Genomic DNA, 14,690 nt, shown 5'->3' with positions numbered 1-14,690 from the left:
CTCTCTCTCTCTCCTTGGTTAATGTCGCCCAAGTCCCTCTCTCCTAGGTCAATGTCGCCTTTCTCCTCCTCTTATCAAGTCTTTGTATCCCAACTCCCTCTCTCCTTCGTAAATGTCGCCCAACTCCCTCTCTACTTGGTAATGTGGCCCAAATCCCTCTCTCCTTGGTTAATGTGGCCCAAATCCCTCTCTCCTTGGTCAATGTCGCCTGATGCCTCTCTTATCAAGTCAATGTCCCCATTCTCCTCCTCTCATCAAGTCAATGTCAACATTCTCCTCCCTCATCAGGTAAATGTCGCCCTTCATGCTCAGATATTTCCCAATGAGGTTCCCATCATGTACTTCTTTGAATCTCCTGCGAAATATCTCTTGTTTCGTAGCAATCGGAGTTTCCGTTAAGATTTTACGAAGAAAACAAGCAAGACGTTGTTTTCTTGTAAAAGTGCAAGTCAGACGTCAAGACGATGCTGGTTAACTTAAAACCATCGTGTCATACAATAAATTAATTGATTTTTATCATTTCATAAGACCAACGACATAGAAAACATACATCAGAAAAATCGACGTTTTCCGAGAAAATTGTAAAAACAAATAAGTTGTTAAAAGGTCCGAAACAGCCTAAAATACGACGAAAGCTCACTTATATACGAAAAATTCATATAATGGTTATAAACAGAATTTCATTCAGTTCATACTTACTGATGTTGACTCTAAAATGCAGGATAAAGTCTTCTGAGGATTTCTCGAGAAAAACTCACTGCAGATATCTAAACAAAAACCAAATTATATCTGACTGAAAACACTTTGTATAATCATTTGATGATTACTGAGCAACCTATTACGGAAAAAATAATAACAACACTGATGAAAACAATACTTAATAATGTATAATCATTCTACTTAAAACTTGATCATGAGTTGGAAATATGTACCTATTTGTGAAATTATCAACATGTTCAGTAGTAGAATTAACCAATATCTTTGTGGCAATGAAAGAATTAGATATGCTTGTTTCACTTGTAATACACTGCAAAGACATTTGACATATAAATTGAATATACAAAAAATAGCATAAATGAGGAAAGAATTAAAAGTGTTATACCTTTGTAAGATTTGACAGACATAAAACGCATGACAACTACCACAACCACATCCATATTCTTCGCGGTATAAGTAAATATTTTTTTTTTTGCATGATCTTTCCATAAAGTACACTTAAATGTAACCTCACTGATATTAATTATATATATAAGATATTATACCGTTGATTATATGATATAAATATGCAAAATCTCTTACTTTTATCGCGCATAATCATTTGGAGAATGGAAGAACTGTTTGAATTTATTTTAGATTTCACTTCTTCAATATTGCCAACATGAATGAGTTGTACAATGGCATCTATAATTCGCGGTATAAGTAAATGTTTTTTTTGCATGATCTTTCCATAAAGTACATTTAAATGTAACCTCACTGATATTAATTATATATATAAGATATTATACCGTTGATTATATGATATAAATATGCAAAATCCCTTACTTTTATCGCACATAATCATTTGGAGGGTGGAACAACTGTTTGAATTTCTTTTAGATTTCACTTCTTCAACATTGCCCACATGAATGATTTGTACAATGGCATCTATAATTAAAAACAAACAGAAGATGACAAACATAAGAGATTAGTCAGAATGTAACTGGAAAATGCATTTTATTTTGTGCCACCGAATATATAAGAGTATTATATGATATAAATATTAAAAATCACTTACTTTAATCGCGCATAATCATTTGGAGGGTGGAAGAACTGTTTGAATTTCTTTTGGATTTCACTTCTTCAACATTGCCAACATGAATGATTTGTACAATGGTATCTATAATTTAAAACAAACAGAAGATGGCAAACATAAGAGATTAGTCAGAATGTAACTAATGGAAAAATACATTTTATTTTGTGCTACCGAACATAAGAGCATTGTTACTTATTAATACGATCATTTCATATTTTCCTTCTAACACCTCACCAAATCAGTGAAATACTTATATGAGGTACATCATTAGGAAAATCAATCAACCCTTTTGTGCTAGTGGTCCTTAGAATAGCCAATCTGTAAATAAATGAACTAATTCCAAACTCGTCACCGTATTCTTTTAGACTGAATGCGTTTATTGATAAAATTTGACCTTTGTTTAGAAGATGTTTATGTACTAGTTCATTCTCAATTGATGCGTTCAATCTGGTACCCCGTGATTTTGTTTTTTAACATATGGTTGATAATATTCTCAAGTATATCGTAACTTTCATGTTTAAATGATTTACAATAAATTGAGATACTCTCTTTTACAAAGCCGAATTCATATTATATACATTGAGATATTCTCTTTTACAAAGCTGCATTCGTAGTTTTAATATATTGAAAGTTTTGTTTTTGAAAATAATATCAAAACTGAATATCAAATTATACGTGCTTATCAAACAACCAAAAACCATAACGTTCCAAATATTTAAATGACATAATTTATCATGTTTCATTCGTATTTCATGAAACCTAAACCATATAACCTAAATATTTCTAAACCCTAAATTTATGGAATACGAGTCCCTAAATTCTAAACCCTAAACAATATAAAATTTACAATTTTGTATATATATAAACGAATATCGTATGAGGACACGAAATCATAAATTAAGATTACCAATACAATTTTGTATATCTAAAACACACACACACACATATATATATAACTTAAACCAACAATGAAACTTAGATTTAAAGTCAAACTTTCCAATACTATGATTTGAAAATTATGAGCTGAAACTAGAGGAAAACAACCGAGCGAGTATTGTTAGGATAACCATATGATATATTAAGACAAACGGAGATTTAGGAAGCGGTAATTAAAAACAGTTAAGGAAGCTAATCCCACATTAGCTATGTCAACAAATTTAGAGAGACTTATTGATGAGACACATATGGCTGAACATCCTATGTAATCTTAGCTTAGTCACCATTAAAAATTAAACAACAATCAAATTATAACATTTTCACTTAATCGTATTCTCAATTAAAAGTATGATTAAACCTATTAAACATTATATTAAACAATACCAAATGGAACACAATATCAAATACTTTAAATTATTTATATTGTTATCTGAATAAGTAAAATAACTTTATATTAGTTGAAATTTAATTATTTATTTCTCCTTTTCTATATTCTAGAAAAAAATTTAATATCAGTTAAAGTGCATGAAATATTATTGTGATATCAAATTTAAATATAAATGTTATACTATCAAACATACATGCAAAATATTTTAAATAAGAGTCATGCATGTAAAAATTGTAGACAAAATTATAACAATCATATATCCATAGTGAGCCTTTGCAAAAAGAAAATACAAATGAATTATTATGCTTATAAATTGATGGTTTATGTCAATCAAGTAAATAAATATCAAAAAGGGTATAATAAGAAAATTCGTTTTGGCTAAAAAGATTAGTCACAATAGTACTAGGATTTTATGTGTATCCTACAACCTATATTAAAAGTTCCTTTTTATATTTATAAAAAATATAAGTACATTTATGACCACAACTTATATACTTGAAAATAAATAAAGAGATAGTGAAATGGTAACTAATTTAAATTTTATAGATTTTTTTTTAAAAAAGGTTTAAATGTGATACATCATGTGTACATATATTTTAACAGATGTAAATTTTATGTAAATTTATTATATTTTCAGAAACTTTAAATATTGTAAAGTTAATAAATTATAATATCTACAGCAGATGAAGAATCTAGTTTTCTATATAATATTTAATTGGTTTTGCACAACCTCTCAAAATTACATTTCTGAAAATGTCATTTAATTTATTAGTAAGATACAAAAAATGGTAAAAAACAAATGTCATATCACAAACAAATCATGGATTTTTAACGAGGCATATAACTAATGGCTGACATATATCTTCTCTAACTTATTTTAAATTGTTCCTAACTAAAAAAATGTATAGATATCTTTTTATTAAAAAAGAAAATAAATTGCATATGTGATACTATAAATGGTATTATATATAATTTCGCGTACTTCCTCCCAAAAAGAATACAATGGCTTCAAGAAACCGAAATTTCATTTCCATGCTAATATCATTTCTAATCATCTATGGAACAGTGTCATTTGCATCTGCAGGACTGTTGCTCTTCTCCGCTAAACATGTTATAATTATCAATGAACTTGCTACGCGTGCAACATTAATTGTGCACTGTAGGAACAAAGGTGAAGATAAGGGAGTATTTTCACTTGGACCTGGTGATAGTTTCGATTTTAGATTCCGTGTTAACATCCGCAAAACAACGGTATACACTTGCAGTTTTGCTTGGCCTGACAATACAGAGACATTTGATATCTTTAGAGCTGATCGAGACCATAATCCGAGAAGCAAAGTTGGGGTTTGCAGCGAATGCATTTGGAGCATTTACGAGGCAACACCATGTAGAGATAGACGTGATGGAGGGCAGCCTTACTGTTTTAAGTGGTCTTCTTAAATTATTTTAAAATATTTCTTGCATGGTTTAATTTTGTATGTTCTTGGCGTTACGATAAAATTAATTATTTTCTATAAGATAATTCTAGTAATTTAAGAAATATTTCATTTAAGATAATGTTAACTTACTTATTGATTTATCCTTCTATGTTAACAGATGAATATATAATACTAGGAGATAATTCTATAATTTGTGTTAATTAAATTGTACATAGTACAATATAAAATGTTTTGTATGTAAATACATATATTTAAAATTTCAATTTTTTTCTTTTTATCTATAGTTAAACTAATTAAATTTATAGGTATTTGTAAATGGGTATGAATACATAATATAAATATCTAAATAGGTTCGTAGAATAGAGAAATTGAAGGAGATATATGGGAGAATGCACAACCAAAAGATGGAACTAAAATATATAAATGATATTTTTCTTTTCTTATAATTATTTTGTATATAATATTTGGTTTTTCACATCCCTTGTCAAAATAAACACCTAGCTAGTAATGGAAAACAGTAATATCATTTCATTTATTAATAATACTCCATCCGTTTAAAAATTAGGATCATTTTCCTGAATGTGTTATTTAAATTTTCAATATAAATTTTTTAAAAAGTTTCACTTTCAGTACTATTGATTAATGTGTTAACAGGTTAGATAAAATTATAAATTAGAAAATTTATTATATTTTCATAATAATTGTATAAAATATTAAAAACATCAAAAATTAATCGAAAGGAATAATATTTTTTTCTCCACAAGACATATTAGATCATAAATTAAACCACAAACCAAATCACGAATTCTCAATGTATTAACTAAAATGAAAAATTGATATTATTTTAATGAGGGAAGTAATTAATATGTAATTAAATTCTACTCATTTATTTTAAATATGTTGCAAACGATACAAATGTATATGTTATACTACAGCGGATATAATTCTCATGTCCTTTCTGGCTAAACAATACTCCTTATAACAAAATATCATTTCAATCTATATATATTAAATACTACTTTACTCCCCAACAAATATTATAACACAAGATGAAGAAAAAAGGACAATGGCTTTCTGAAGGAAACACAATTACATATACATTTCTAATCATCCTTGCAACGAAAGAAAAAAGGCTGCTATTGATCTAGTCATGATTTGAACTCAGGGTTCTTAGGATCCAACATCACTAATATTTCCACTGGACTAATAATATATTAAAAAAATTGCACGAAAATTTTATCTATATTTCAAAGGCCGTAAGCCCATGCTTCTACAGCTTCCTATCAGGGCTGGGCCTCTGTCTGCATGATGTTTGCCTTCTCAGGCAAACATGTTGTGATTATCAGAAAACCTGTAACGTGTGTGACGTTGATTGGCATTGTACGAACAAATACAAAGATAAGTGAATGATTTCACTTGATTTCGATTTTAGATTTTGTGTCACCTTCATAAAACAACGGTATACACACTTGTAGTTTTGGCCTAGCAATACATACGCATTTGATATTTTTATAGATTATCAAGACGATATCTGAAAAGCAAAGTTGGAGTTTGCAGAAAATGTATTTAGAACAACTACAAGCAAGCACCATGTAAGGATTTTTTTTACGTAATGGAGGTCAAACTAATTGTTTTTCATGGGCTTCTTAAAATATTTAATTATTCCATCATTTTTACTGTATTTCCTTGTAGTGCAACACAAATTATAATAAACTAAGAAATTTGGTGCTTGAAATAATTTTTACATATTATATACTTATACGATATATATCAAAAGTTCACAACTATACTTTTAACAGTATTTTCGATTCACGTCTTTCTAGCTGTCGAACGATCCATAATACTGATGATACACCAAGAAAATGTAAATTATCCTTCAAAATATTTAATATTAGACTAGATGGGATATATAAACAATTAGATTTGAAGATTGGATTCAATGTTTATATATTCAATAATGACAGTGCAGTCTAATTGTTAGCAAAGTAGCGTTCAACTTTGTAAATTAGCCTGGGAATGACTCTGTATGCTCGTAAAACAAAAATCAACAGAGCCTGTTCACACAAAAAGCCAACTATTAGGGGTCAGTTTCTTCTCATATGTAAATGTATTTAGTTATCTGCATGTACCTAGACACGATAAATTCTGATGGAGTTATTTTGGGGGAAGAAGGTATTTTATTAAAGACCCAGGGATAACACCAAAATAAGGATTTTGATACAAAGGCATAGCCTTAAGCGACAGAGTTGGCCAGTCCATTTTGCGCTCAATGTATACAAGGAAAATGACGAAAGACAAAGGAAGCTAAAAGTGAAGCTTTTTTTGAAATAATGTCAAATAATTCAGTCGATCTCCTATTAACAATCTCTTGAGAGTCTGAGTGAAGACAGATTTTTGATACGCAAAAAGAAGTGGCATGGATTTGATCTATCCTAATCAGTAATCACCCTACCTACTGCATGCATGAGAAGGAAATGTGGTCTTCAAAATGAGATCTCGGGTATGTATCCAAGGTAGAATGATTGTAGAAGATCCTTCCGAGACCTGCTTATTTTAAGTCAAGTTTCCAAGCGGTATCAGAGTTTTCGAGTAAAGTATAGCAAATATTGGGGAAGAAATGTAGCCTATCATTGGTTAAGGTTTAAGGACTTCTACACAAAGGTCTAGGTTTCGATTTTCAGACTATGCAATTTCTTGCAGATTATATGATGCGAAGCTTATTGGAGCTTCCAAAGTACGAGTACTGTAGGCAGAGCCGTTTGTTGTGGTTGTCTGCTATGGAGAGAGCCTGCATTGAGGATGTCGTACTTGCAGAACCGTCCGTCGATCCAAATGTTTTGAGGAGAACTTCATCGTGGAATCTTATCCGTGGAGCTGTTCACCAACATCACATATGTCGCAGGTAGTTGATCATCATATGTAATAGAGTTAGAGATTATATGATATGTAATGTGTTACCCAGTGTTAAAAAAAGTATAGCAAATAAAACTTCAAAATTTTAAAGTATATATATAAATATGATAACAAGGAAAATTTACAATATTTTTGGAGAGTGTTAGGATTTCTTTTAAATTATAACTAGACCTTGACCGCGGAACCGCAAGGGTATTTATTTTAAATTTTTATTTGTACTAAATGTTATATTCGTATACATAGTTGTTGTAATACAATTAGTTCTTTGAAATCTGACCTGGAGCCCAAGTCGAACCGGTAAATCCGTGTGACCTATATGTAATCCGGTTTGAGTTTTAGAAAAAAACCATTATATAAAAGTCCGATAAAACTCACAAAAAAACCGTTTACACCTGGATTCCGCGTACCTGTTCAACCATTGATTGACCAAGTAGATAATATTTTTCAGTAGATGTTTGTAATTATGTTATTAAAATTTATTTTGTATTCTAAATGAAAATTTTGGTTTTTAGTTTTTTTTTTTACTATTATCTTCCTCTACTGTTGACTTTGTGTGTCCTTCGAAATTTTTATGTTATTTGATTTTCTGCTTATCGTGAATCTTACATACGACATGAATTTTTAGTTCTGAATTTTACTTTTAATTTTTAGATTTGTAAGAGGATTTCACTATGCCATTGGAAGTAAATGAACGATGTTAGAGAACTAAAATTAGTTTATATTATTTGTTATTACTATATTTTTGCTATCAACAATTTATTATAATTTGATATTTTATTTTAGGTTTATTTTAGATTAGAAGTTTAATTTTATTACTCGAATTAGATATTTAAATACTAATGAATTATAAGTCTTGATATTTTTTTAGTATGTTATAACTTCTAACTTGTCACAAAAATTGTTAAATAGTATAAATTATTTTTGATATTTTATGTGAAATGAAAATAAAAGATAAAGAAAAGTTAATATAATTATTCTATATATATGTATATATATTTTTAAACATAAAATATTTTTTATAATTAATAGCTAATATATTATTATGTAACAAAATTAATTAATTTACGATCGACCCAATAACTTGGTGATCAGGAAATTGTCCGGTTCAATGTTAGGGTTGGATTTAAAAACACTAGATATGAAATTTTGAAAGATTACTAAATGATATATATATATATATATATTTGGGGAAATGATTATTCGACAAAAGTGGTGAAGAATTTTTGGATACACTTTTTAGAAAGATAATAATCATTATTGATGTTTTTTAGTACAATTAGAATAAGGAAAATGCATTAATAAACAGGAAAAGACAACAATACTTAAAAGTAAGAAAATTTATTATTTCATTGACGTATTATGATTGTAAATAACTTGAAAAACTAAGCAGTAATTTATTTTTTATACTTCTCTTTTATAATATAAATATCGAGTTGAATAAACATTTAATATTTTTGTATAATTATTATTGTTAAATAGGTAATATTTTCAATTATATATATATATATATGAAAAAAATTGTTAATAAATTTTGTGATATTTCAAAAAAAACAGCAAATCAATAAATCTTAGGGAACCATTATTCGACCTGAACCCCTATTTTACATCTTTTTTTTTTGATTAAATGTTAAATTCTTATTCAAAAAAAAACCTTTGGTACATTTACAATGCAACCATAATAGAAAGCTTTTAAATTTACTCCATAAAGACTTCTATACTTTTAACTTCTATACTCTAACTATTGGCCTTGTTGAGAACCAGTACTGTAATCCCCCTTCCCATCTATTATCTCCTGCTCTCAGTATTGATGAAAATCTATTCCGAATGCTTCTATCTACCCTTCTGATCATCTTGTTCGAAGGCAAGGATACCTCACCATGTCTTCTACCATTTCTCTCCAACCACAACCGTTCCTGTGGGCTTTTGAGGAGCGGGAGAAATTGTTGGAATTCTATGAAAGAGTCTCAGGAGCCAGGATGCATGCAAGTTTCGTAGACTTGCCTGAGTTGTCTGCTATAAGATAGAGCTAGTTTTGGATCTTGATAGTATTTTGACCCGTTGAGATCATTAATACTATGTCCGACCAGATTGTTGTGTAATCATCTTCCATAAGACCTCTCGCAAGACTCTCCCAAACTTATGCTGAGTATCTACAGTCGAAAAAGATGATTCCTTGTTTCTAAATATTCATCACACATGTTGCATTCACATCCCCCCCCCCCCCAACTCAGAATTCTTTCTTCTGTAGCAAGCCTATTCTGGATAGCAATCCATGTGAGGAAAGCAAATTTTGGAGTAGCATAAGAAAACCAGATCTCCTTACTCCACTCACAAATTTCACCTCGAGTTATCGGCATATCTTTGATCTATGAAAAAAACATCAATAACAACAAGGCAGTAAGGATGACGTTTCGTTCAATCTTTAAAAGAAATATCTAAGAGTCACATGCAAATTGGCGACAATCTCCAAGGATGTCATAACTCGGTGGTTCAAAACGATAGCGGTGTATGTCATCTAAATATTCTAAGGAAATATATGATTTTAGTATTTTGTTAATTTTTTTATTAGCAAATGTATCACTAGGATTCGGGGATCATGGGAATTTTCTTTGCAAGCTTCGAGAAAAGGTTAAAATCCCGAAGGACAGACCAAATGGGACGGTAAAAGAAAAAGTGGCGGAAGATATTCGATGATGTGATGCCACTCTGGTGTGACCCAGAGGTCTGGAGTGGTCTTGACACTTACTTGCAACTGACCCAGAGTTCTGGAGTGGTCTTGAAACTTACTAGCAAGCTTGTCGCACCGAGGTCCAGAGTGCAAATAGTCAGGTGGACCCATATGGACATAGACCGCTTAATTAAACTTGTTTGTTTTTACACTTTAGACTATGTGCAATAGATATGTTGAATCTTTGAAAAAAATTAAACAATGACATGGTTGAATGTATTCAACATGTTGAAACCAAAATAAATGTATCCCACAAAATTATGATTCTATTTTGTATTGGATGTTTGAAAATTTTGATTTTCTTATTCCACCTTAATTATTTAACTTTAATTTTTTATAACAAATTAATTTATTATTTTAAGCTTTTAATATTAAAATTCATAAACATTTATATTATATATATAGACATTTTTTTCATTTTATATGGATATATAAAAAAAATTTCTCAAACAAATTTTCCAATAATCATACCAACGAACTCTTATTTAAACTTCTACACATTTAAATTATCATCTAAACTCTTTTGAAAAAATACTTAATTCTTAGTGATTTTAATTTATAATTGTGAGTTGAGTCTATTGTACTAATTAAGTTATGTGTTCTATTTATATAATATTAATTTTAGTATTATTTAAAATAATTAATTAATAATATAAGTAAAAAATAAAATAAAAGTTATTTATAACTATATCATTTTAAAATTATCATAAAATATATTATTAATATCTAGTTGTAAATTATAAAAGAAAATATGAATTAGAAATGGTGGGGGTGGGGTGTTGAATTTTATTAAACAAAATTATTGTAAAAGTTAGAAATGAAGTAAGTGTTAAATAATTAGGTGTAAGAAATCGAAGATGATATGGAGTGTTAAGAAGAAAAAAAGAAGATGTTGAATATGTAAAACATTGTTGATAGTATTATATGAACATTATTGTTAGTGTTTCAAAAAAAAAGTGTTTCAAAAATAAATGAACATTTGTGTTAATGTTGTTTTTCCGTAGGCTGAAAGAACCAATTTTTTTTTATTTTTGAATTTTTAGCCGTTATCGAGGAGACTAAACAAAACTCGGATGGATCTTTCGTCGACAGCTCATATCAGCATATCTACAATGATGTTAGTTCCCCGATCGAGTATATTTCTCAGCCTGATGATAATATCAAAATCACAACATCTGGCAGAGTCATTCCAACATATAAGAAATAGAGTTTTTTTTGTGGGATCCTTGGCATATTCAGCCAAATGTTCTTCTAGTTCCTCCACCGTTTTGATATTAGCCTTAGATCATGCTTGGCATTTGGCTTTCACATGTCTAATATTTTCTAAAGGTCCCTAATGATATTTATGTAAAGTTTATCATTTAGTGATTTCCTAGTATACCATTATCACCATGTAAGAATTTCTTTCCATTTAATCAATGTTGTTCTTATGAAAAAAAAAGATAATTTATGTTGGTATATACACTTGAAATTGGGAATATAAATTGGGAAGAAGGCGGTTTTTCTAAGACCCAATTTTGAAGAGGTGGTGGATAATCAAAAAAAGCATATTTTATGTATTCATCCTCACATCCGTATCTAGGATATTGATAAGTGTTATGATATGACTTTCCATATAAGATGAAGTATCTTCTGGGGAAAGTTATATGGAGAAGTGTTAAATAAACCGTTAAGTGTCATGATATGACTTTCCATATTAGATGAAGTATCTTCTGGGGAAAGTTAAATTTCAAAGCAAATGCTTGAAGATGTCTTAAGCTAGGCTTTAAATACATAACATCAGTTTCCTTATTAAGAATGACCGAGTACATGCCATTCTTCATATAGCTCCAGCAAAAAGTATCTCAAACTCTGGATTGACTTATGGGAAAAGATTAAGTCAAAGGCATATCTTCTTGCACATCAGTTTTTCCTAACATCACCACATTCCATCTTTTGGATCTCCAACAATATAATCATTCACTTTCATCATGGGGTGGAAACATGTGCAATACCTCTGGCAGCTCTCGCATGGATTTCTGGGATCCAAGTATCTTCCCAAACTTTAATCTCAAAACCTTAGTACACCTTTTGTCATATCCTCAAGGGCTTTTCTGCCATAATACTTGTTCAATCATAAGATGGATTGTCAGACGGGCTTGATCACAATGGAAAATTCCATCTATAATATTTTCCTCGTTACATTCTAGCTAGAAGATAATTCAGAAATTGAACCAATCTCAATAGCTCTTTTCCGACTAATGTGAGATTGAGCTTGTGTATCATATGAAATCCAAGGTTTAAATTTCTCTTGAATGGGTTTGAACTCCCCCAAAACTATACAATGGAACAAGATAGCTTTTAAAAAGTTTCCAGCAGAAGAAAAAATGTCGACATAATGTAAGTAGGAGAGCCAATGCGATAGACTTTAGTAATACATTATTTCCTCCCTTTGATAACCATCTTGGAAACCATCCATTTACTTGATTATGTAATCTTTCATTAAGGAAAAAGCAAAGGGTTTTCATTGAGAGCCACTAATATCCTCTAGAATCTCCAAGTAAGATCACATTCTGCCTTCATTGTTTATTCGTGTAGAAGATTTAATCGATTCATTTACACTCGGTCCCCCGTTTATCAAAGAGTAAAGATGATTTTACAAAATTAATGCACTGGCATTAGGTTTTCTGTATGTCTGAATAGCTTTCATTACTTCATCATATTCACGGGTTCCACCTTACAAAAGAAAAGGATATCATCATCGAAGAAAAAGTGTGATACCAAGGGGACAGCGTGTGAAACACGGGTACATGTTATCTTCCCTTGAGTCTCTGCACGATCGAGAAGGGTAACAAGAGTGCTTCCGTGCATAGAATAAAAATGAAAAACGACAAAAGATCTCCTTGAAATAATTCCCCTTTTGTGACAACTTTACCTCTTGGCTGACCATTTAGAAGGATGTGATATTTCACTGACGTTATCCACCGCATTACCCATTCAACCCATGTATCTGGAAAAAAAAAACCATCTTCTGCATGGTAGCTCTAATAAAATCACATTCCATCCAGTCATAAACTTTCATTATGTCTACCTTAATAGACATTCGCTTGTTCCTTCAACTTGGGTTCATTCACAGCATGAAACATCTTATGTGAAATCATTATATTATATATTATATGTTATATGCTGTCTAGTAGCACCTTTTCAATCTATAACATAAGACTTGTAAGATTATTTATAGCTCACATTACACAGACCAATTCATCTGAACTGAGACATTTTCGTAGGCTTTTCCTTCTTTAGGATGAGATAAATGTTTGTATCATTTAATCCTTGTGCGATAATACCATTAAAAGGAATCAATTGACCAACAAGTTAAATCCTCCAATTTACCATATCCCAAAACTTTTGGTAAAAAGGAGTTGTTAGACCATCTTATCCAAGGGATTTTTCTGGATGCATTGCAAACAAAGCAAGTTTGACTTCACGTTCTGTTAGTGGCCATGTAAGATCCTTGTTTAGTCTAGCAGTGATTGTTGTATTCATATTTGCCAAAGCTTCTTGCATGAGTTACGGATTTAAGGTATCAAAAATGCTTCTGAAATAGCTCGTAGCAATGACTAGTTGCTCTTCCTCAGTCTCAACGAGATTACCAGATGGGTCCATCAGCCTCGGAATCTCATTTCTGGTTCGACTTTGTTTAGTAATTTCATGGAAGAACTTTAAGTTTGTATCTCCCTCTCAAAGCCAAAATACTCTGCTCTTTTGTTTCCATAACCTTTCTTTTGTCTTAAGAGTGTTAGATAAGTCATGTAAACCTTCTCTTATCTCCTCCATTGTGGTCTCACCAGTCAGATAAAAGTCTTCCACCTTTCCCGTAAGTTCCTTGATTTGTTTTAGTCCAACTAAAGTGACCCTAAAGAATTGTTCAGTTTCTGATCTTGATCCTATCATGGATATATTTTGCTGATCATGTTGGACGTGTGCTGATCTTGAATCATATATTAACCGAGTTTATGTTAAGGCTTGAGGAAACCGGTAAGATCTTTAATCAGTTTGCCCGGATCAGTTTGGTAAGTTTTAAATAAGCTTCATGTCTGGACTAAAACCTTGGCCTTGTTATGTCTTGAGTTTGAACCGAACCTTGATCTCTTTTGTTTAAAGGTCAAACCATATTTTTAGCAGGAAGAGAGTGATCAACTGAGTTCCTCCATCAGTGAAGTAAAACCGGTAAGGCTTCGCCCTTGTTGTCTTATCAGTATGAATAGGACCAGTTTATGATAGGTTAAGCTACTGCCTGGATCAGTTGTCAAAGCTTTGTATGGTTCAGTCTTATTTAGTTTCAGATTGAATCAACCTCATGGAACTGCTAGCTAAGTTGTTATGAACTGGCTGGAATTAAACCAAACTGAACTTAGTTTGATCATGTTCTGAACTGAACCGAGCTGAGTATGTCCTAAGCTTGTCTTAGAGCGAGCTGATGTGAGCGGAACTGAAACTGAAATATTATGATCT

At 30.6% G+C, this 14,690-nt stretch overlaps 1 protein-coding gene across 1 annotated transcript; it reads left to right on the top strand.

Annotated features, from left to right (window-relative positions):
- The first annotated feature begins 383 nt into the window (after positions 1–383).
- Positions 384–5,594, top strand: LOC106454051 (S-protein homolog 5-like). Its single transcript, XM_048743536.1, has one exon. It carries the CDS (start codon positions 4,119–4,121, stop codon positions 4,554–4,556), a length of 438 nt encoding a protein of 145 aa, XP_048599493.1. The 5' UTR covers positions 384–4,118; the 3' UTR covers positions 4,557–5,594.
- Positions 5,595–14,690: the final 9,096 nt, after the last annotated feature.

Source organism: Brassica napus, chromosome A10 (genome assembly GCF_020379485.1).
Source record: "Brassica napus cultivar Da-Ae chromosome A10, Da-Ae, whole genome shotgun sequence".
NCBI lineage: Eukaryota > Viridiplantae > Streptophyta > Magnoliopsida > Brassicales > Brassicaceae > Brassica > Brassica napus.
The sequence above is the reverse complement of the archived record's forward strand: the minus strand, read 5'-3'. Positions and strand labels throughout refer to the sequence as shown.

What these genes read in the sequence shown, in the direction of transcription:
- LOC106454051 (XM_048743536.1), top strand. Translation starts at nt 4,119, where the DNA reads ATGGCTTCAAGAAACCGAAATTTCATTTCCATGCTAATATCATTTCTA.